Source organism: Gavia stellata, chromosome 4, assembly GCF_030936135.1.
Source record: "Gavia stellata isolate bGavSte3 chromosome 4, bGavSte3.hap2, whole genome shotgun sequence".
Classification (NCBI taxonomy): Eukaryota; Metazoa; Chordata; class Aves; order Gaviiformes; family Gaviidae; genus Gavia; species Gavia stellata.
In genome coordinates, this window is record NC_082597.1 from 55,102,915 (window position 1) to 55,126,892 (window position 23,978).

Consider the following 23,978-nt stretch of genomic DNA (forward strand, 5'->3'; position numbering starts at 1 on the left):
GGTTAGACAATCTTCCCCTTACAGACCTTACAAGGTACACGACTCACCCCCATTTTTGGACCCCTTGGAAAATTTCTAGCTGACAGATATACCCGCTTGGTGTTTTTCCTAGACTTCTCCAGAACAGGTATTTGTTGTACAAAAGCTGCAAGCTCAGAAAAGCATTTAACTTCAAACATGTGAATAATAGCCCATTGACTTTAATGTCACCACTCATGAGCACAAAGTTAAGCACACGCTTAAGTGTTCTGCATATCTGGGATCCTTGTATAATTTAGGTTTAATGTGCCGCAGAGTACAATGTGGGAAATAATTCATTTTTCTGTTTCATGGCCAAGCATCTATTACTGCAAAAATTCAGCAGATCCTTTTCTGCAGGTTTTTCAGTGAGACTTTTGCTTTGTATCAACCTGAAATCTTTCATTCACCTCAGAATAACGTGTGTTGTTTTGTCTTCCAATTACCTCCTTCTGTCCCTTTCCTTTGTTACAGAAAAAGATCTTTATTTTCCTTTTTTTTTTTTAAATGTAGGCCATTTTTATGAGTAGTGCCTTTAGAAAATGACAAGTCAAAAATACATGTCGGAAATATCAAACAAAGTATTTTGTTTCAAGTATACTAAAATGAGCTACTTTGGCAAATATCAACATATCCTTCTGCCTTTTTATGCTCTCCCCAGGTTTTTTTCCAGTAAAAATATTGTCCAGTTTTAACTCCAAAACTTAATTTTTTTGAAAAAAAGCATATCTATTGAAAAAAAATCTGACCTATGCTGCATAGAAAAAGGTCCTTTGTCTCAACATTTCATTAACATCTTAAAAAGCAAGTAAGTCAAATACACATGAAATTTCAGCAATCTATATTAATTGGCAGGCATGCAGAAATCCATTTCTCTCCTTTTTATGTCAATTACAAAACTACAGTTTTGATATTTTATTAGCTTCTTTGGCATTTCTGACCAATTTATAGGCATGGATACTATTTTTTTTATTGTTATTAACCTACTGCATTCTAAATTATTTTATTTAAATGCCCTGCTGGCTGTCCACATTTGCTTTTATTCTATTACTACTGTATATGAAGGGAAATTTCGTATAGTTATTAGATTATTTCACACATTAGTTCATTTTATATAATCTTTCCTGTATTTATTGCCTTCGTTAGACTGAAATACTGCAGGCACTTGTTTCTCTAATGTGTCTGAAGCTCTCCCATTATTGGAAATTGGATTATATCTCCTGATTACAGTCAGATGAAATCCAGACCCGAGAACTGACTGCAGTATTCTGCGATGGGCCGTCTTACCAGCAGGGCTTTTGCAGGGGGTCGGGACCATAGCAGCCCTCCACATGGACCCCAGATGGATGCAGCCTGGTGGCACATGCAAGGATGCTCTAGCTGGGCTCGCCGGCACTGCTGTCGAGGGGCATTGCTCTGGCCGGGGAGCTGACCTGGCCAGGATGGCTCTACTCCTGCCAGGACCACATCCAGCCACTCCACTGCACAAGGTGGACCCACAGAGGTTGCAGGTGCTGGTTTGGCATCTGTGCAGGAGAGCAGTTTGGCACACCGCGAGCGCAGGGAGCTGGAAGGGAGGTGCTGTCAGAGCAGCTCTTTGCCTGCAGGTCTCACTGGGCCAGTGCTGCTCTCAGAGAGGAGCAGGCTGCTCCTCCCTCAAACTGCCCGTGGCTGCACCAGTATTAAGAGCCACAGCTTGACATATGATTTAGCAGCTGCAAGGGTTAACATGGGGGAATTAACACCCATTGTGAGGTGGGTTCCTGGGTCAGCTCTGGCACCAGTTTTGGGCCAGCTGAGCACAGAGGGGTGGCGCTCAGCAGGGTGAGCATCACCTGGGCCAGAGAGAGAGCGGCAGAGGTCACTAAGCTCAGTACAGGGAGCCTCCAGCCACCCTCAGTCCAACGAACTACACTGGCACAGAGGTATCTGCTCCAGCCCAGCTCAGATAGGCCTGTTCAAGGACCCACACAGCACAGTGGGGATATGACATTTGTCACTGTCTTACATGTCATTAGGAAATAAATGCTGGGGCACAGCCAACACACCATTCAAGTCCTTAGACAGCTGAAGCGTTTCAGCCCACTTTTCTGGGGAAGTGGCAGGTTGGCAGCCATAGGCACCTCTCAGAGCGGCTCTTCCCAAGCAAGACCCAAGGAAGAGGGTCCAAGGAGACCCTCAGGGTGGCTGTCACAGGGTTTAGCCAGCCTGACCTTGACAAGCATTCCCCAGCCAGGCACAGTAATGGATTTTGTGAGTGCATCTGACATTTTGGCTGCTGTACAGTGCCAGTGGGACACCTTCCCCAGGTACTGTCATGCTACAAAGACATTTGCAAGCAGATCTGAGTCTAGGCAAGTAGGAAGGGTATAGCTTAAAATAACTAGCCCTTTGCCTGTGGGCTTGGATTACATCCTCAGCTGACTCCTTGTGCTGGACACAGCTGCCTTTGCCAGCTGATGTAGCAGGCCAGAAGGTTGATCTGCCTCACTTCTGCTGTGGACACCAGATCACCCACTGGATATAAAAGAGACTGGAAGCTACAATTGTTCCTCTTGGCCACCTGGCATTTGTCAGTGACTGCCTCCTTTAAAAGTCTGAACAGGCTAATGTAAGGAGGCAAGAAAAGGGAGGAAGAGCACACCTCCATCTCCCCTGCATGTGGCCGCACCCTGCATCCCGGCCAAGCAGTACATTGAGGGGGTGAGTGAATTGCAAGTAGTATGCGGGCTTTGGAAGAGGGAAAAGAAGAGATTCAGAAGATTGACTTTCTCCCAAACCAGGGCATCTTGAAGCAGCGCAACAGATGCCTGGATGGCGGCTCTCAAATTCTGCAGGGCCCTCTGCATGTCCAGAGAGTGGAAATCCGTGAGCCCAGTAGATCAAGCTCATTCACTCACATCTTTTGGATGGAGATATTCCCAACTGTCTTTATTCTCCAGAGGCAGCAGTTGGCCTTCAGTTATTACCAGCCAATTTTCAGCTGATTCCAGATGCTCCGGTAGATCTTAATTTTAACTAAATGTTGCACTTGCACTAGCAGCTGTGTTTGAGGCGTACCGCAATGATCCGAATATGCACTGTGGCCTTTCTCTTCCCCAAGAAACAAAGCACATATGCTTTGGGATAGCAAAAGAAAACACAGGTATGTTGGCAAAGAAAAGTGGGAGAAAATGACCTCATTCCAATACACACAGGTGGACCTACAGTGAAATCATATAAAATATGCCCGGTGACCTGTATCCAAAGGCTCTGTGAAGCTCCAGGAGTTACTGCTTTCAATTGATATTTCATGCACATATATCTGCAGGTATGAAGAATATCTTGCAAAACACAAGAATGAAAGTGTGGCTCTCTCCATGAGCCTAGGCACAGCCTGAAACAATAGATCACAGGTATGAACTATCCTATTTAGCTCAGACAGTTGAAAACCTAATGATGACAAACATGTTAACGCTGTTAGGGGTGGCTGGTTTTGAACAGTGCCTTTCAGTCTGAGGGAGTCCACAGCTTCTAAGGAGTCTCTGCAACAACCTCCACCTGGCAGAAAAGCATCCTCCCCCCCACCCCCTCCTCAACACAGCACACTGCAAATGTGGAGACAGCATGAAACAAATTGAGGTTGAAATTAAAACAAATAAGAGAAGCACTTCTGCATGGATTGTATTATTCTGTGTCATATTTCATTCCAGTGAAAAACAACAAAAGGGAAAAAAAACTCTTAAAAATTAATCCACCACAGAATTTCCAGCATGCTGCACAGGGCACCATATACACAGGGTGCCTGGCCACAATTTATTTCTAGACTATCATGGTGGATACAAGAGATGGTAACTATAACCAGTCTAGCAGTAGCAAACCAACACTTGCAGTCCTCTTCTTGCTGCTATCCCCGATAGCAGTGTGTGCAACCTATTGCTCTTTGGTTGCCTACAACCGCGTGACCCCTTAAGCAGCCCCAGTGATTGAGTAACAAATTCTGCATGGGCAGTCGAACCTCACAGCACTGAATTCCTTGTGAGTAACCTCACCACAAAACAAAAATAAAGCAGTGTGCAAAGCTTCAGACCCTCATGAACCAAACAGTTCTACCCTGCATGCATGAGCAATCTCCTCAAAATCCTCAGTGTGAAGAGCCCAGCAAAAGCAAATGCTCTGCAAGAACAAAATGCAGGGCATGTAAACAAGGCAGTGAAACACACTGAACAGGAAACGTTTTCTTGTACTAAGCTTCCAAAGGCCTTGAAAAAATGACAGTGTAACTTGAAATGCAAGCAATAGCAAATCATCAAAGCCACACTGATTTACCCCCCTGGGCAGAACTTGTCCCCAGAATAAACTAACAGATCGTATTTGCTAGCCTAATGGCCAGCATTCTCACACAGACAAGTTATTTCATCCTGAACAAACAGGTTGCAGCCGTTATACACTTCGTCTCCAAAGCTCCATTAATTAATTTCTTGCTGACAATCAAGGTGTGGTTTGGGATCATGCAAGCAAGCACAGTTCAGTTCTGTTTCAAATTCATTCCTGAAATGCTTAAAGCATGTAAAAAAGCAACTGAATACCAACAAAGAGCAGTTGTGCTATTTAAACTAGGGACTAAAGCTGTGATGTGACTGTGAAAAGAACTGAACACTTTCCCAGTAAAAGCAAAGCAGAGAGAGTAGAGCACCCTTTTCTGCGGAAAAGGCTGCTTTGAGGGTTTGGGTGGATCCATTACCTTTTTGTCGCTCAAGCCAGACACCTGGTCCACGTATTCCTCTTGGATCATGAAGGCAGCCAGGTTGGCAGTGTAGCTGGCCAGAAAGATGACAGCGAAGAAGGCCCACACCGACACCATGATCTTGCTAGTGGTACCCTTGGGATTCTGCACTGGCACAGAGTTGTTGAACACCAGCCCCCACAGCAACCAGATAGCTTTGCCAATGGTGAAAGAGGGACCTCCTGGCTCTAGAGTGATTGAGAAACATGATCCCACAGTGAGCATCTCAGAGTAAGTGGTCTGCATTTCTATTCACATATACATCTTGACTTCAGAGTTAAGAGCAGTATCTATTCACATGTGCGATGAATGTCCACAGCTGTGCTCCCCTATGTTCATGACACCATATTTCAGCAAAGTGTGACCCTGAAAAATTATTTTTTTAAAACATCCTCAGGCTTCCATATTTATCCTGTCTCAAAGATTTCCACTAAAGCCTTATACAAGGGCTTTTTTTTGTATCTGACTGGAGTATCTAAAAACCCAAACATTCCCTTTTGGTTCAAGTGTTGTCACCAGAAATAGAGTTTGCTCAGAAAAACTCTATCCTCATTGCTAGCTATTCAACAGTGATGTCGTCCTTGAGTTCCCAGCACAAACCTGTGCAAAACATGGCCTTCACTGTGCTTGTACAGGTGCCAGGAAGAGCACCATCTGAAATAACAGGGCTCTACAAATACCTCTGCAAGGGGGTTTCATTACCCAGTCTGTTGAAGACACAAAAGCCAGAGAAGAACACAGCCCCCTCTCCCCATGTTCTGTGTCTAAGGTACATAACAGTGACATATACTCTGGTCTATCTCAGGAAAATCAGCAGCTCTGCCCCAGACAGTCCAGGAGCAGATCCAGTTTTCTAAAAGCTGCTATTTTCCCCTTATTCATTTCTCAGCATGGAAGCTCATTCATACCCCAAAAGCCATGTGTGCTCATGAAGAACGAGGCCTGAACACTTGTGAAATCCTGCTGGTCTCGCCGCAGTCTCAGATCCCCAGCATACGTTGTTTCCATTATTGGGAACCCAAACCAAATTTTGCTCAACTTGAGCACAAGAGGAGCTGTCAGGGAGACTGCAGTTGCAATTACTCCAAGGATCCTGCTTCAGACACTGAGAAGACCCTCTTAGGACAAAAGCCCTCTGGCACAGTTCAAGGGTCTGTCACTTTTCCAATAGTGCCAACCTGGCTCTGCAACTTTTTGGGTTAGCATCCCATGTTTTATCTTCTCCTTTGGGTAGGCTGACTGGTGCCTAGTGCTGCTGCCTGTGGTTAAAGTTGGCTCCGGCAGAGACAAAAAGAGAAGAAAGTTTTGACACTCCAAACCCTTGAGCAGGGAATAGCATAGATCATCTGAAAGCACTAACTGTGTTACTATAAATACAACTGAAAGGTGCAAGGCACTCATTTTGGACCCTGCGAACTGCACATCAAGTTCAAAGCAGAATCATCACCTGGCAAAACTGGAGCCTCTAGATGCCCGGGAGACAAAGTTGCTATAAGAAACATAGTTTGGCGGTCCTTGCCCTTTTACATGCTGGAGTGGTAGCTTTATATTCCTCTCTACTAATGAGCCGTAAGACACACAGGTGTAGGGCCTGCAAATCATCAGTGGGAACTGTAAGTTGTAAGGAAATCTTGAGAAATTCCCTCCTAAAGCCCTCCTCTCTCCACTGATCACTCCATGTGCTATCACAGTTACTTTGTCAGCCACAAATCAAGACAGCAACGGGAGTCTCCAATCCACAGGGAGGACCTTTGGACCCAGAATCCTTCTGAGCTCTCCAACTTTGAGTGCCCCAACAACAACCTAACATCATTTAGGGATTAGATCAGGGCATGTCCACCTGACCCTGGAAAGAAAATCTTGGTGTCCATAAAGAGAAAATGCAGGTGTGGGAGGAAGGGGTATTCTGTCGTAGACTAGTTTGAACGCAGTCAAAGTAACATTTGCCAGAGCATTCATTAACAAGCATTGCAGTCTCTGCAGCCGATTTCTACATCTTCAAGTTATATCTGTCAGGGATAATATCTGCTTGATCATGCAGTACTGTTCATAATTACTCAGAAACATTGATACTTGCAGCTGCAGTTCAGCTAACTTAATAACTGCATGACTGCACACCTGTACTAAGAAGTGCTTCCAGTTCCACATCTGTGTTAATATATCTCAGGAGACTCACAGGTTTAACAGTATTTACTTGTGTCCACAGATCCATGTGGTTATGACCAGTTGCCATAAAGGCCCTCCACAGCTCTGTGTTGAGAGAAGTTCTCCACTTCCCCATATATGTGGTTCTGCCTGCATTCTCATTAACACTTTTTTTTTCACTCCTTTCTAATTTGATGGCATAAATTCACTCAAAGCACTAGACTGGGGAGCAAATGAGTACATTTTCCAATAACTGCCTCTCTACCACTATTCTGAACGGACCAATAAACTCAGAAAGGTTTGACAGGCTGATTCATCAGAGGGTGAAGATATGGAGATGACAGAAGGCTCAACCTGCTAATTGTCTTCATGCCAATAAGGAAAAAAAAGCTCCCTCTTAGGCTGTCTGTCCATCCTCTATTTAACTTATTGGGCAGTCTTCTGAAGATTAGAACCATAGAGATGGGTCACTCACTTGTTCCCATCTTTCCTGCTGCCCTTGCAAAATAATCCATCACCCACTCCCAGGAAAATGAGCTTCCCCCTTTCTCAGTTGGTCTTAGCAAACCAGAGAGCCAAGTAGGGGAGGGACATGCCCAGGTGTCCAATGTGGAGTCTGGAGGACATAGCACTATGCTGGGAGGCCAGCAGAGCAACTTGCTCTCCAGGGAGATGTAGCACTAAAGGATGGATTTACAGCACTGAGCCCTGATTGCCTCAGAGAGCACAGCACCATAGGCACTGCCAGCACTGGCTACCAGGACCCACTTCCCCTCAATGAGAAACGAGTTGGAGCTGGTGTGTGCTTTAGAGATGAAAGGCGACACAGCTCCGTCTCCCGAGCCAAGCAAATTATCCATTATACACATCTGCTCTCTTCAGAGCCCTTTTTTCACTTCCATTCCTGCCCTCTTTCGTCCAAATGCACAACTCAGAGTGGGCTAGATTGGTATCATGTTCAAGGCAAAGAAAATGCCCCAACAAAGGAGCCGGGATCGGAAGCACGAGAGGATCATGGCAAGGAGGGACTCCCCTTACCTCTGCCATCAGCAAGGCACCGATTATAGCCCACAGGGCTGAAGTACTCAAAGACGAAGACAGCCACCGCAGAGATGATAAGCAGCATCACAAACATCATCACCCATACGTCAGCACTGAAAGGCTCTGGAGAGGAAAAGAAAACCATGGTGAAAGACCTGATACACCACCTCACCCCTCCCTCCCCTCCTTCGCTCTCCAGAGCACCCCAGTGAGAGGGTGGGGCAAACTGGGCTGGGGAGAAACAGAAGTTACAACAAAGCCTTTGACCCGAGTCTGAAAAACTTTTTTAATTGGGAGAAGTGTAGTTTCTGTCTCTGTAATGACTGCATTCCTTCTTATTGTTACGTTTCTGACACATGGCTCCATCTGAAACTACAAGCAGCCATTGTGGCATGCATTGATAAAATAAAATGAATTGATAAAAGATTGTTCCCAGGAAGTTCTCCAGCACCATCTGGAGAGAGGGGGGAAAATCAAGCAGAACTGGCAGAGTTTCAAACAAGCATCCAACTTTCAAGATGCTATTGAGCCAAAGAGCATTTCTAAATTTCTGAGGTTCAGCCGTAATGATAGTAGTTTTTTCAACTATCCCATTCCTGTAGCAATGGGAACACTGGCTCATTCTAGAAATGTTAGCGTTCATATTCTGCAAGTGTTTGATCACTGCCAGGTTTTCTACTTCTCCAAGCCTGAACAGATACAGATAGGACTGAACCAGATAAAAGAAACTTAAAACTTGGCTCCAGACTATAGCCAAGATTGCAACCTCAGTTAAATTGCAATTTAAAATTTTGGAGTTAACTTTATCGTTGCCTTTGCATAACCCAGCAATACTGGTGGGCTTGGCCAAAGGCAAAAACTCCTGAAGAGTAAGTAGTCATGAAAGTCCTACTTAAAGAGGTTTGGAAAAATTTCTTTACCCATATAAAGTTATTTCTGTTCGTAAATGTTCTTAGGATGCTGGCAGAGAGCAGACAGTAATTATATAACTCATATACTGTGTTTGCTGCATCATAAAGATTTTATAAAGCCAAATAGTACATACTAGGAAGGCATGGATGTCTTGGCAAAATGCAGTATCATTTCTGCATTCTCTGATCACCCTCCACCACTGAAGCGTTAGAAATCACTTTATTGGAAAACACAGTGTCAGCACAGAACTGATAGCTGAACTCTTCTTGAAAAGCTCTATTAGACCTCTAACTTCTACCAGTTGCTCTGTCAAGGGAGGGTCAAGTTAATACCTTCTTTACAAATAATGTCTCTCAAAGTGCAACAATTTGTTGCTAATTGTTATCACTAAGTACTATTGCATACCAGCTATAAGGCTTGAATCAATTTTACACTCCTTGAACATGCTATTAGTTGAGTCACTGGGAAACTACATGCTGCAGAGTAGGTGACAACTCTGAGTGAGCCCATTCTTTGCTGGGATTAGGTATACAATTGCTGAGAAATGTCTTGGATCTCCTAGGCAGTGCCTGTTTGCATTTGCCTGGATTTTGCTTGCTTGGGGTTTAGAACTAAAATATCACAGTTTATTTTTATATACCTGTCCCACAGGTACTCCCAAAAAGGGACTTTCAGGCAAAGAATCACAAGCAACCTTCACCTAATTTTTGATGAACACTGGGTGAAGTTTTAATTTTAGATTAAAATGATACCTAAGAAGGCAGAAGGTGAGACAGTTCCATTGCTACGTGACACCATGACGCTGATTCCTGTCTCAATGAAGGGCACAGAGAAATCCACCACTTCTGAACGCTCCTCATTAATGGTGAGGGATCCCACAGCCATATAGGCCCGTTTGGTGACGACCTGGGGGAAGGAAAGGAAGAGATCACACACAGAGCCAAGGCACCTCTCAAGCACCACAGCCAAGCCCCTTCTCACCTTTCTGCCTTTCCACACAGCCCTTTTACTCCTGTAATCCCATTTCCTATACTGTTTCTATCATCTCTCCTTTCTAATCTTTCATTAGGACACCTTCTTCTTTCAGGAAATCTATAGACATTAATCTTCCCCTCAAAGCTGGTATGAGTATAAAAAATAAATCTGCAGAAGTCTTAGGATAAACACATCATCCACTGAGAAGATGTCTTATCTCATTTTTCTGTCCTTGTTTTCTCCTCCCTCTAACACTGCAAAGTCTTACTTCATTCTTTATGCACCTTATATACGATCTAAGCTTAATCTAGGTTACAGCCTCTCTGGTGCATGGATATCATCCTCTTTCTTTGACTGTGAAGACCAAATTTGTGACACTACAGAGAATAATAATTAATCGTTGAACAGGAAAGGTAGTCATGGTCAGAGTGTCAGAGCAGATTAATTCACCCCATGCCCAGAAAGGATCCAGGTCAATCATTTCTGTAGAATCACCTCTGTCCCTTCCCCAGAAGGGGATCCAACAATTATGGGAGACCAGACCTGACCCATCTCACCCAGCCCAGGAAGGAAGCCCACCATGCCCTCCCTTTGCTGCTGACCTCTCCAATCATTCCATTCCACGTCCCATTGATCTTTTTCCCATGCTTGCCGTTAGTCACCAAGTAGAGGTCATAGGTGAACTTGACAGACTTTGAGATTTTCTTGAGGATGTCAATGCAGAACCCCTTGCAACATTTCTTCATGTAATCTGGCTCTTCATCGGTTTTGTTCCTGAATCATCACAACAACAATGGGTTAAAAGACTGGAGAAAATTCCTTTAATTCCCTTCTGTTGTCAGTATGCACTCCCCCTCCCATATGTGGAGGATTTCACTTGTGTTATCTGTGCTGGAGGGTGAAGGGACACGCTACGATGATTTGCCCAATGGGGCCAGTCATGAATGGACATGGGCCAGGCTTGGTAAATGGAGGTGACTTTTCTAAAAAGGATTATCAGGGTATGATGGTATTGGCCCAACAGACTCTCTACATTTTGCTGAGAAGGGAGAGCCCAACAGGAGGAGAAAAACCCAGAGGTGCATACTCAGTCACTATGCGTTTTTGGCAAGGGACTGTGTTCCTCATGCAAGTGCCACTTAGGGGGTCCACATTCTCCACAATGACGAACGGTGCCTCTTCCAAGGTCACGATACTCAGGTGATCATCCTCGCGTTCCTCAGAGTCAGGATACAGCTCAAAGCGGGGCCACACGTAATACTTCATCTGCAACTTTTTTTCCTTCCATTTCCCCACCTGTGGAGACACAAACCACAGAAGATAGGCTTCTAGCTGCCCCATCCCTCCACATCAATCACAGCTCCCGCAGGCCTGGGCAGGAGAATCACTCTGGAGCACCTAAGCTCACAGCTCATGTAAGATGAGGACATTTCTGGGGAGAAGGCTCTGAGTAAGTGGATTCAAACTAGGGGGAAGTGGAGAACAAGAAAGATGTCTGGGTTGTCTCCTCTCTCTGATGGTCTCACCCTCTGGGACAGTGGGTGGATGACCAGGGGGATACCATCACCATGGTCAAACAGACACAATGTCTTTCAACTTTCTCAGCTAAACAACAGGAACAGGTCTTTTTGTCTCCTGAAATGTTGACTTCAGCCTACTACTCACAACAAAAATGGGGTTTTTTCCTGCTAAAAAGAGAAGTATACACAAATGTTGAAATAAAATGTCATTTTGAAACAGGCAAATTGAAATACTTCACTTGAAAAAGTCAAAATAGAACTTCTTTGTTTTTTCAAAATTTTGTCTTCATTTGTTTTCAGTGAAATTCATCAAATAAATAGATTCATTTTAACCGATGTTGATTTTGTCCAGAAATAACTCCTTCTTCTGGAAAAAGATTGCCCATTCCTAGTCAGGACTGAGTTCTTCCAAGAGACAGGCAACTGAAGAGGGAGATGTTCTGCATTTTAGGAGTGTCTTCACAGGAAAAGAACATAGACAAAGATGCTCGCTAACAGTAGTTCTCGCTATCCCCTGCTAAGGGCTTACTGAAATACCTGCTCTTGTCCTTTCAAAGTGACTTGGTTACATACCTTAGCCAGAAACAAGGAATTGCTCTGTGTTTCTGACACATGAAAAATAAGATCAAAGACCATCTATGTTCTTTTAATTTTGCTGTTTTTCCATAAGGCTATATTGCAATTTTCCATTTCTTAAGCAAACAGAGATTATCTCTTCAGCAGTCAGAAAAGGGGGATGGGACTCAATTGCCTTATACCTACTGCCACAAATAAGAATTGTTTTGAAGCCACTCCAGTCCCTGAAGAGATGATACGTGTAGCACACCCACTGCCCATGGTAGACAATTCCTTACAAAAAATCCAGGAAAGAAAAAACATGAACATCAACTATGTTTTCAGCTATCAAAGTCTTGCCTTTGTTCTCAATTCCCCCCATCACAGTTGACACTAATTAGCACCTTGGCTGGCAGCTGAAGCTGAGAGGGCAGCTGGGCTTTAGAAGGAACTTTCCTTCACCATCATCAAATAAAGCCCTCCAGGCCAGGGCTGAGACACATTGACTTGATGGCAGAGGCAGTGTGAGTGTGTGGGAAGCTTGCATGACTGCTCTTAGCGGTGTACCTGCTTGGTGGGTAAAAAGAAAAGCTTCATTCCACTGCAATCCAACACCACCTCCCACCACCCCCAAATTTCAGTCATTTATTTATTTAAATGACAGGATGGGAGGGAGAAGCACTTATTAGAGGCTCATTAGGTGTCAGCAGTTATTCTGTGAAACTCAAAGACCAGCTGGGATTTGGCATTTGAGACCAGCTAGAATTCACATAAAACACTTGTCACCTTGAAAACAAACAAACAAACGCTTTGTCTGGCCATGAAAGAAAAATCCACTCTGGGGGCTTCTGGAGGGACAAGAAAGGCAGAAGAAATCACCCAGAGACAGCAGCCTCCCCACCCATCCCTGCAGCATGAACACAGCACCCCAGTGAGGGAAAGGCAGTGGGTTTTGGAAGAAGAGGGTGAAGTGGCCAGGCAACTGGTCTTGGCTTCCCAAGGGCCCTTACAACAAGCAGTTGGCAAAAAATGCCAAGGAGAGTTTGTCACTAATGTTCCCTCTACTCCTGGAGTCACACTGCTCAGGCCAGCAAGCAGGGAACACAGCTATTTTTCTTCTTTTTCTCTCCTTTTTTTTTTTTTTTGGTTACTTGGGTGGGCAAAGGGGAGTTGTTTTAATTTTTAAATACACTTTGAGCAGCAGTTGAAAGCTGGCAGACTGGGAGCCCCGGGAACTGGTGGCCCCTTTTGTCCACGAAAGACAGGTAGTGTTGTCTAGGGCAGCAGATGGTCTGTACTCATGCTAATATCTAAGCCTGGATGTGGAGAGTGCATTTCTGAGGGAATAAAGAGCATATACCCACATGCTCACCCAGGGTCTGCTCAGCCCTGGACTTACCACTCACTGACCAAGCAGCTCAATTTATCATCATCTGAGCCAGAGATTTCTGCAGTGTAACTTTAACCCTCAAGTGACTGAGCCCAAATCCCCAAAACCAGTTCAGTGAAGCCACCAGACAAGCAAAATAAGTGCACACGCGGGGCTCAGTAGGGACCGGTGATTAAGATGCTGCATAGAACAGCCCAGACTTCAGCTCAGTAACATTAACTTGTCACAGAAATAGGTGGTTGATGAAAGAGACATCTTGCAGTATCTCGGCAGCACTTAGATATCACAGTAATAGGCATGATATAAACCCCTAAGTGATAAATTAGATCAGATAGGCAAAACCAACTCGTAATTACCCAGAAGTTCTCTGGGACAGAAAGGGAGATTCATAAGGCTGTGTGCCAGGCACGTTTCACAGCGTTGTACTACATGGACAACTTTATGAAATTAGGATAACAATGACAGTCTTGCCACAGCCTCCTGCGTGCTGAAGCACCTAGCCTACAAGTACAGTAGTACACATCTCTTCCTTGCTATCCCAATAAAATCATTCTAAATTGTCCAAAAAGGAGGAAAAACAGGATGCAAGGGAATGTTCTGACCTACATTTTCAAATTAACTATGGAGTATCTCAAGAATACATGCAAATATTATGTTCCACTGCTAACCTGAACAATCAGGCATGACATATACCTGCAGACATGTACAGATATGAATAAGAAAAGTCAGAAAAGCCCTGTGAATTAAGAGGGGGCAGACTTCTTTACATGCTCATGCATGCAAGGGTGACATGTGTATGCATGTAGTTAAAGAAGAGTGGGCTTAAGCAACCCATGAGCAAGGACAGTAAGGTTAATAAGAAACACCACATATGCAGAGGATGGAGACAATGCAAGAGAAAGAAAATACAAATGTGTATCATATGCTAGATAATCTGCCATGAGAAAGAAGGAACAATTTACTGTGGGGACAGAGGTTAGCCACAACAGAATTAAATGTCACAGATTTGTCCAGGTAATGATGCCTTCCCTTAAAGAATATAACCTGCCAAGCTGTGCAGAGCAGAGCAAGGCACTTCTGAAGTCTCAGGGTATTTGGTACTAACAGCTTCTGAACTGTTATTACTTAGGTTTTGCTCAGTGTTTGCCTCAGCAAAAAGAGGAAAAATAAACCATCCCAGGCATCCTACATATTTGTCACCCTGCAGTTTCAAGACCCACTGGGTATTCTCCAATCAGAGTCTAGTCATCCAAACTCCCACCAGGAGCCCTAGAGGGTCACAGAATCAGCAAAAGTAAGGATGCTGGAGATCTTTAAAACCTCCCTTCTAATCATATTCTCCAATCCCTAGGTATATTCCTGTATGCCAGGGCAGGGCTCCTAAGAGCCAGAATTTCACCTTAACTTCCCCTTGCTCTGTCTGTACCACATCTGATCTTATCAAGAAAGGAAAGTCACTTTGGTTTAGGGATGAATTTGGAGGTGTTGAGGGAGGGGAGTGGCTAACTTTTACCTTGAATATAACATCCTACTTTGGATAACAAGCTGTTGGAAGTAGAAGTCCAATACATTTGCAAAGAAAGAAAGTGAGAGCTATTGTAGAACAAAAAGTCAATCATATATGCTATTGGTTTGCCTAAGTATATAAACTATCCCATGCAGACAAAAGCTAGAATTGCCTATGCAAGGGGAAAATAAGTGAGAGCCTTCCAAAAGCCTTCCAGCATGCTGGCAAATTGCCTTAACCGTGGTATAATGCAGCCAGAATAAGTGTTCTGCAGTATGTTATTAATGAAAGGTGTATCATACTAGTTCCCTGAAATTAATTCTTAACAGAGGCTTTTCTCTCCTCCCAAGGGAAGCTAAGGCTTGTAACAGCCATTTGTGGCAGATATTTGTCTAACCTGTTCTTACACTGACAGAGAGCCCATGGTCTCCATGGGCAGTCTATTCCCACGCTTAACTATCCTTCCCATTAAACAGGGTTTTTTTCCTGATGTCTAGCCTAAATCTTCTTGCTGCAATTTATACCAGAAGAGTATATGTCCTTATTCTTCTACCTGTGCTCTTTTCAGTGTTATCAGGTCGGTAAGATATTTATAACACAGAGGAGTTGGTAGTTTCATTCAGTGGATACCTTATCTCATTGGCAAAAGCAATCGCCTGTTCAAATGACCAGCACCCAGTCTCACCATTTACAAAATCCTTACCCAGATGGGTAGTACAGACAAGTACAAGCTACTCCCATGAACTTCCAAAATTGTCTATTCTAGCCAGGGCAGAAGCCAATCTCTGCGCTCCTCCTAGTATGCCAAGGCAGGACTTCAAAACACAAGAGCATCTGGAGAAACCTCTAACTAATGTCAACAGATGGGAAAACAAAACCTCCTAGAAATTTGGCTTTCAAGGACTATGCAGCAGAACACAATTCTGGATAAAACCAGAAATGCTCAAATATATTTCTTAGGCAAGATGCTCAGAGGTATTGTATTTGTATTTGGGGTGAAGCCTTGTTTTTCAACAGGCTACAGGACAGCTATGTCTGAGCAAAGTCTTTTGATAGTTTTTATTTCATTCAGGCTCCAATTGGTACTGTGCTTTTCACCACTTTCTTTTCATTTAAAATCTTCTCTCACTTTCTGCCACGCCTGGTATAGAAGAAATACAAAACTAACAAAAGGGATGTGGTTTCATTTACAGAATAGAAGAAAGACCATTCCAAACTCATTTAGGACTTGAACTGCTTTCTGCATTTCCCCAAAAGTTCAGTGTTTCCTCCCTTATTACTTTTTTTTTCCCAGGAGCTGAGGGGCTTCTTCATTCCAGTGGGGAAGCACTAAGACAAGAACACAGAGCATGGATTAGAAAGCAGAAATTCCCTGTTCCACCAAGGACCTCTGGAACCTGATCTGCACCCTTGTGCCTCCACTCTGCGTTGTGTAAACTGCAGATAATGGTATTTTTTCACCTCTGGAGTGCACTGGGTAGATAAATACAGAAAAGGTTATGAGGCTTACAAATAGTATGCAAATGAGGACACACACAGGTGTCTAGAGCTAGATGAGGGAACACATACAGCATCTGTAAATGTGAAAACTTCCTGCCTTTTATCTTTGCTGTCAGATAGTTAACTGGAAAAAGCTTATGTAACTTTTACACCTGATTTTAATACATGGAACAGGGAAGATCAAATATGGTAAAGGTAGGATGGTGGGCAGTGGGCAGAAAAGAGTAGTGTTATTGGTCGTACAGCTGATGGAAAAGAATACCTAACCCCTCTGGGAAGCAGAGAGAGTCCAGGAAGAAATAAGAGTCTTGTCAGTAGAATTCATACAGATACTGAATGAGGACATGGGAAAACCAGAAGAAGTGGGCAGGACCTGAAAAGTGCTACTGTAGGAATAATAGAAACACCATAGAAATATCAATTATAACTGGGGCACTGCCAACGGAAGTATGCACTGCTCAGGATACATAAAAGTAAAGGTAAACCTGGGGGATGCTGTTGTAACCTTAATGCTGCAGTAGACTGTGAAGAAATAAATCATGCATAAATAAAGTGGAATCATTTGGGATTGAGATAGTTCTTGGAAGGCTGGTGCAAGATATTCCACCAGGACTGAACTAGAGGGGTCTACTGTAGCTCCACAGGCTTGGCTTTCAGTCTGGATGAAATGACATCTGGAGATGTCATTACTGTTGTTAAAGAGAAATTGTATCAGGAGCTAAGTCATTATGGGAGACTTTAGCTTCGTAGAGATAAGGTGGAGAACAAATGCAAATTTTAACAGCAGCACCCTGATGTCTTTTTTTCTGGATCTGATAGTTGACACATTTCTTCACCCCAAAATTACTGAACAGGCAATAGGTCATGCTGTTTTACACTCAGTTTGGGCAAAGCAGCAAGGAACCTTACAGAAAAGCTAGTTATCAGCAATAACCTTGGATTGAGTGATTAGGGGACCAGAGAGCCTGCCTTAAAGGAGGAGATTAAAAAGCTTGTTTAACCTAGATAAATGAAGGCCAAGAGGGGATATGACTGCTGTGTATAAATAAAGTGGGGACAGATACACAAGGGAGGAAGAAAAGGATTTTTTAAGCAGAAAAACAATGTTGGTACAAGAACAACTGGTTATGAGGAAATTTGCCTCGAAAATAAGATGGATTTTAATCATCAGAGGAGGGAAGTTCTGGAACAGCTGCCTGAAAGGAGCTGTAAAAACAACTAAAATGGGGTTGAGAAGAAGCACAACTAGTTTGTATAGGGCTATATCATGTTGCTGCCTAGAGCAGCAGGGGTGGGACCAGATGAGCCTTTCCAGTCCAGAGGCCTTAATTAAGCAGAAGCAAGAGGAGGAATTCCTCCGTGGAAAACCTTTTCCTCTTGACTTTTCAGTCTGCCAATGTCAAAACTCAGTCTTAATCATTTTATCTGTCCCCCAACTAATCTACATGAACACAAAGACTCTTGTTATTGATATCTCCACCTCCTGTGCTCATACTTCCCTCATTCAGCAGCAAAACCTTCTCCAGTGCCCTGAGAATAGAACATTCCTCTTAGCCTTCACCCTAGTTGGTTAAGTCATGACTCTCACACTTACAATACTGACATCACAGCCGTTACCACATGTATAATTCCTGTGATACCACAGGTCTGTATCCTCACATAGGCTGGTCTACAGCAGGTGGAGAAGAGATGCCACAGAGAGCAAAAATCTCCTGTTTACAGACACTTAAGATGATTAATTAGCCACATCAGCCAAAGCAGACAAGAAATGGTTGTGAATACTCCACATGCAAAATTAATTAACACAGAAACAACATTCCTTCCTGAACCTCTAGTTCACCTTCCACAACCACCTGGGGAAGGCTGCTTTCTTCACTGCACCTGCAGAAGCAGGAATTGCTTCTAATAGCCTTTCAATTAAACATGTAGGCTGCAGGAGATGGTGGAATTTTCTTCCCTCTATATTTATACAGCACCTGGCATATGCTAGAGAGAGGTTTGGCTTAGAATACAGACACGATGAAGTACTTGCTCTTGCTTTACAACTCATTCTGGGAATAAAAGCTCTTTGCAGAAACACAGTCCCCCAGCTCACTGAGGTCTGGCATTTACACAGCTCTTGCCATTTTTGCTGAAACATTTCTTTCCTGGTGCATTTATATGCTTTTTGCAGTTGCTGAGGTCCTGTCCCCTGCCATGATTAGCCTAAGAAGGCTAATGAGATGTACTTTGAGCACTTCTGACTTCTGCAAAGTCAGTGAACTATGGAGCTCCACTGGTGTCACAGAAAGGTCAGGGCTGTGAGAATGCCAGAGTGTTTGCCTTGGTAAATCATTCCTCCAAACCAGAAGGTACAAAGAGAGCATTACAGGCATAGAGCCAGCCAGGATCGCCTGATAGCTACCTCTGGGAGATGGTGTTGTTCTTGATGGTAGTGTTAACTTGGTAGCCCAGGAAGTGGTTCATCCCGGCAAGGCTGGTTCATGCAGGAGCAGCAAGATTTCCAGGGGGACATACTTGTTCAAAGTCCTCAGTGCTACCTGATGTGCTGTAATCGACACAGGCATAATTAGGAGACATGAGGGGAGAGGCTAGAGGAAGCTGTTCATGGTAGTGTGGACTGTGATCTGAGTAGGCTGGAGGATGTAACTCAGCAAAGCCATAGCTTCTAGGGGGGGCAAACCAGGAGTTAGGATTTTGGAAGAAGAATTAGAAAAAAATTTATATCTTAACAAATGCTGCAGACCAACTGTACCATCCAACATAACCCATCTCCAGCTAACAGGCAGTGACAGCACCTAACTCAGACTCCTACTTCAATAATGTTGCATCCTTAGAGCCATCATGCCCTTCTGAAATGACTCTGTGTGAGGAGACGGAAGCTTAATACAGTGTCCTAAACTCCAGCAACATCAGTCTATTCTGATTCTGGTCTGGGAAATAAAATCAAAAGCCAGGGAGCTTATACTGCCTCTATCCTTGCTCATCTAAGGTGAAAGGAGATTTCACCTTGAGCATCTCTACTGCTCTCCTCTGCAGAACCGTGGGGCAGGGGAAAATGTAGCAGGGATACTGATAAGATTGCATGTTTTTTGTCACAGGGGGTAAGGAGTCACAAAGGTTTAAAGAAAAATGTATTTTTATGTGCATGTATAGGCATCTAAATGCTTTATGAAAGCATTTTGTGGTCTCTAGGAGTGCATCTGCATTGTGCAGGTATGTGTCTGCATTTAGTACGTGTCCATGCATGAAAAGCCCTATCTAATGATTTTTCCCTTTGGCTTTCCCTGTTGAGTGCTGGGCTTGGGTTTGCATTTTGCTGAGCTTTCATTTCTTTCGCTCAGACTTTTTTTCCCCCTAAAACATGTTACACAGTGGGAGGGATGGGCTTGCCAATTCACATCAGAGTCTGGGAGATGATTTAGAGCTTCGACTTCTAAGTGGGCCCTGTACAGCAATGTACAAAACCCCAACATGTGTTCCCCTGTGCTATGACACCTACCTTTTACACACAACAAATATCTCTCCCAGCATCTCTTGGGACCTGAGGCTGAAGGAATGTTTGAAAATGCAGATACAGAGGAAGGCCAAAAACATCTCCTTTTGCTGAGAAAAGCTAAATGCTGAAGCAGGCCCCAGCAGGGGTAGGAGAGGAGGCAATGTGAGGAAAGAGGGGGTAGGTTGCCTAAACTTTTTTTTTCTGAGCTGTGCAAGCAAGATCGAAGGCGCCGCTTTGAAAAGCTTCTCCAATAATATTGGAGAGATCCTTTAACTTCCACCGGGGGGTGTCGCAGCGGGTGAAACACCTCCCCACCCTGAATACATCAGCAGGAGCCCCTGCCCTCCGCACGGCAGCCCCGCATTGCCCCCGTGCAGAGATGCACACCCGCCGAGAGAGGCACAGGCAGGCACGGCCGCATGCATGCCCCTCCGCAGAGAGACGCAGGGCGCTCAGCTCTGCTCTCGCTGGTGAAAAGGGGAGGAACATGCCTCCTCCGGAGCAATTACTGCACATGTTGGGAGCAAGATTTCAGGGAAGGCAGTTACAGAGCTGCACGCCCCTGTTCCTTTCCTCTCCCACCACTGAGAGCTCTGGGCAGGTGGCTGCAAATGCTGTGCCCACCCACCGCACACCCTTTGTCCAGATCCTGGCCCTGGATTCACACTGGCATAGCCACAGTCAGCCCCACCACCTCCACACCTTCAGGGTGCATGTCTACATGCCCTCCCCCCAACCTGGCACATGTTGGGGGGCCTCCTGCATTGGCACTGGGGCCGTCCCAAGGGGAAGCCAACCGAGCCACTGCTCCAGGCTGTCACCAGCTCTCCAAACTGAGTAGAAACACCAGCTCTGCCCTGCACCCTTGTTCCTTGCCAGGTCTCTTTACTCAGATGTGCAAAGGGGCCAGACAGGAAGCAAAGCTGTGGGATAGAGGCAACCAGGGACACCCCTGCTGCTTTCCCTCTACCCTGTGTGTGGTTAAGGGGGCTGCTCTCTAGCATCCTTGCACCTTTTCTTATCTAATGCCTCCCTTGCCTGTCTCTATGGAGAAGGCATGGAGATAACCTCATGCCCTGACTCAGTTTCTCCCTCCCTCTTTCTTTCTTTTAGTCATTCAGGTGGTCCCCAACAAACACAGGGGACAGAGGATGGGGGAGAAACAGGCAGCAGACAGCTCCTGCCTCACCTGTGTGAGCAGAAAGGGGCAGGGGTCCCTCATACCCTGGCTCATCAGCACCCCATCTCCCACCCACCCATGGTCCTGCCCCCCATCACTGGTGTGCACCAGTGGACTTGGTCCCCACTGCACAGAGCTGTCTCCTAACTGCTGCCTCCATCATGTCTTCACTCTGTTGCCCTGCTGCCCCTGTGCCAGGATCGGCCGCAGGAGTGAGACCAGTGCAAGTGGTGAAGAAACCCACAGGGATGGAGGAGTAACTCATGGTGTGATTTCCCCCTCATCTCACATCTCAGCTCTCACTGACTTAGAGCTGGGCTGGGTGATTTGTCCCCATCCCAACAGCGCCCAAACGATAGCCTCACCTCTGTCCTGAAATGAAGTGCTGGCCCAAACCACAGCAGTGTCAGCGCTGTGTGTCTCTGCCAGCAGTGAGCATTACCAGGGTACTTCTGTCCGTGCTGCTGCAGACCAACCCAGCATACAGGAGAGGCTGCCAGGCCAGCCGGGGGCTCCCAGGAGCTGGTGTGGGCTGTTCTCCCCAGCTGGAGACTCCTGCCTTAGGAGCTCATGCTTCAGCCTCTCTGGTGGATGATGGCTCCAGAAAGAGAGCCCACGAGCTGCAGGACCCCCACCTGACCCACTGTTACAGCCAAATGCTTGGCTTTGCTTGAAAACCATGGCACTCTGCCATGTTTGGACAGAGCATTAGACAAGACCTGCCAGCTCTACCTAAACCCTATAGAGAAGACCCGACCCTTGGATGGAGCCCACCAGTGGGACAGCTGGTTCACTGCACGCATGTGCATTACTGCCACGCTGGCTGGAGCCAGTGAGCACTCTCTGAGCAACAGGGAGTGGCTCTGCCAAAGATTTTTCTCCTTTCCCATCCGATACACAGGTGCAGACACACACACACACACAGAGACACACACAGAGGTACCCCCCGCAGCAGTTATCCTAAGCTGATCTCAGGTTGGAGTCCAGGCAGAACTGCCAAGGGCCCAGCTGAGGCCATCTGGGCTGCAAGTCATCTCTGTGTAAAAGTACAATCAGACGTGAATATGGATAGAGAGAGGTAACCTTGAAATCAGCAATTAGGGAAGGAGAGAGGAAGCTATGTATTTGCCAACCCCAGCTAACAAAGAAGGGTTAAGCCAAGGACTGGTTTCTTGGGAGCACGACCTTAGGGAGATAAAATCCTCCCCTTCTTTCAGCCCTGATGGACCTCAGGCACACCTGTTTTTCAAAGATTTGTCCGTCATTTTTGCCTAAACATGTTGACACAAAGCAGGTCTTGTGCCATTCCCTTTCTGCAGCCTAAAGTAGGAGAACAGGCATGACAGAGGCAGTCTTGGAGACACAGATGAAGCTAAGGCTCTCAGCCGGTTGCAAAAGGTCTTTTGTGGCACATATAAGTCCACATGTGGAATGTCTTCTTGCAGTCTGGAATTAGCTGGACAACTTCATAGTGTATTTAAATGTGTGTGTACTGTGTAGTTAACCCTATTATAAGGGGAGTTAGTAGTAAGCCTCTAATTAGGTTCTCTGACACTTGCCATTACAAGAGTCTTCAGATCGGTTCCCTGAGAAAAGCCAACATCTCCATGTTTTGCAACAGGCATTTGAAAGTCAGCAGGGAAAAAACCCTGAGGCTAGGTACATGATTTTTACTTTGGCCCATCAAATTTCATTCACTCTTAACTGCATTATAAACTGTTAAATAATCATAATTTCTTTTCTGTCACTTTCTTGCAGAAATCCTGGCAGACAGCCCAAATGGCATCTGAGCATAAACATTGTAAGAGCTAAGCCTGTCAACCCAGCCTATCAGTGGGGACAACCCCACCAGAACCACAGTCAGTACAAGGAACACCTCAGCTTTGGCAGAGCAAGGGAAAGGCAAAAGCCCTATCAGGCTGCCCGCAAAATGTGGACAAACCATCCAGGTTCTCCTCTGTCTTTTAAATGCGCCCCACTGTGAAAAGGTTACTTGCACTCCACCATTTAGGATGGAGAAGAAAGGCAAACCAGTTTGAGCTGTCATGACTGTCTGTGGAAAAAGTACAGGTTAGTCACTGGGTTGAGCAGTCAGATTTGGTGCTGAAGGCTCAGCATGCATAAGAATGAACAATACATTTCTAGAGAAAAGATTTTGGGTTTTCCGCTTAAAAAGAAAACAAAACACACACAAAAAACCCCACACATAAAGCAAACTACACTAAAGGAACTTTATTTAGGTTGAAATATTAGGAAATGGCAGGTTTATGGTTTCCTTTTCAGCCGTTCTTCCATCCGACTTGTGTGTGGACATTTTTATTCAAGTTTTAATTAATGAGTGCATGCAGCTCTCTCCATGGGGTCCCTGCCTCAGTCCTTGTACTGCAAAGAAACTTGAAGGAGCAGAATTAAAGTGGCCCAGGAAACAAGACTGGCATTTCCTAGCTTGACTTCACAAGCTAAAGATGAAATCACTGTTCTTTTATTTTCTGTATGCAATTGCTTATACAGACTGAATGTGCACGAGCTCTTACAAAACCAATAAACGGGCCAAGAATGTATCAGTGAAGATGGAGAAAGAGCTACCCATGAATCACCAAGCACTGACAGAGGAGAGTGGAATAAAGAAATGGCAATAGACAGCAAACCAATCAACCAAAGTAGAGATTATGCAATCCCGTTTTATGACGAAAGAAGCAGCACTGACCTTGCCAAGGGGTTGAACGGGGCAAAGAAAGTAGAAGCCAAATTGGAAGGGAGCATTAGAAAGAGGTGGAAGAGGGTGAAGCTGGCAGGTCCTTCATGGCCATGGTGCCCAGAAAGTGAGAGGAAAGGAAGGCACTAATCAGGCAGATTATGCTGCAGGCAGGTTTCTCACGTTTCAGCAGTATTCTTATAACAGGCTAAGGAGAGAGAGGGCTGGTCTGCACGGGAGGTATGGACAGGACCAAGCTGGTCTGGTTTGTGTAAC

The 23,978-nt window shown here is 45.0% G+C and overlaps 1 protein-coding gene across 1 annotated transcript in view; it reads right to left on the minus strand.

The window, feature by feature from the left end:
* The window catches only part of GRIN2B (glutamate ionotropic receptor NMDA type subunit 2B), a 166,512-nt gene that overhangs the window by 19,028 nt on the left and 123,506 nt on the right, over nt 1-23,978 (minus strand). The window contains exons 4-8 of the mRNA XM_059816544.1: nt 10,944-11,152; nt 10,459-10,630; nt 9,634-9,787; nt 7,967-8,092; nt 4,742-4,971 (exon numbers count right to left, since the gene is read on the minus strand). Coding sequence (XP_059672527.1) covers nt 4,742-4,971; nt 7,967-8,092; nt 9,634-9,787; nt 10,459-10,630; nt 10,944-11,152 — 891 coding nt within the window. The remainder of the gene's footprint in view (nt 1-4,741; nt 4,972-7,966; nt 8,093-9,633; nt 9,788-10,458; nt 10,631-10,943; nt 11,153-23,978) is intronic.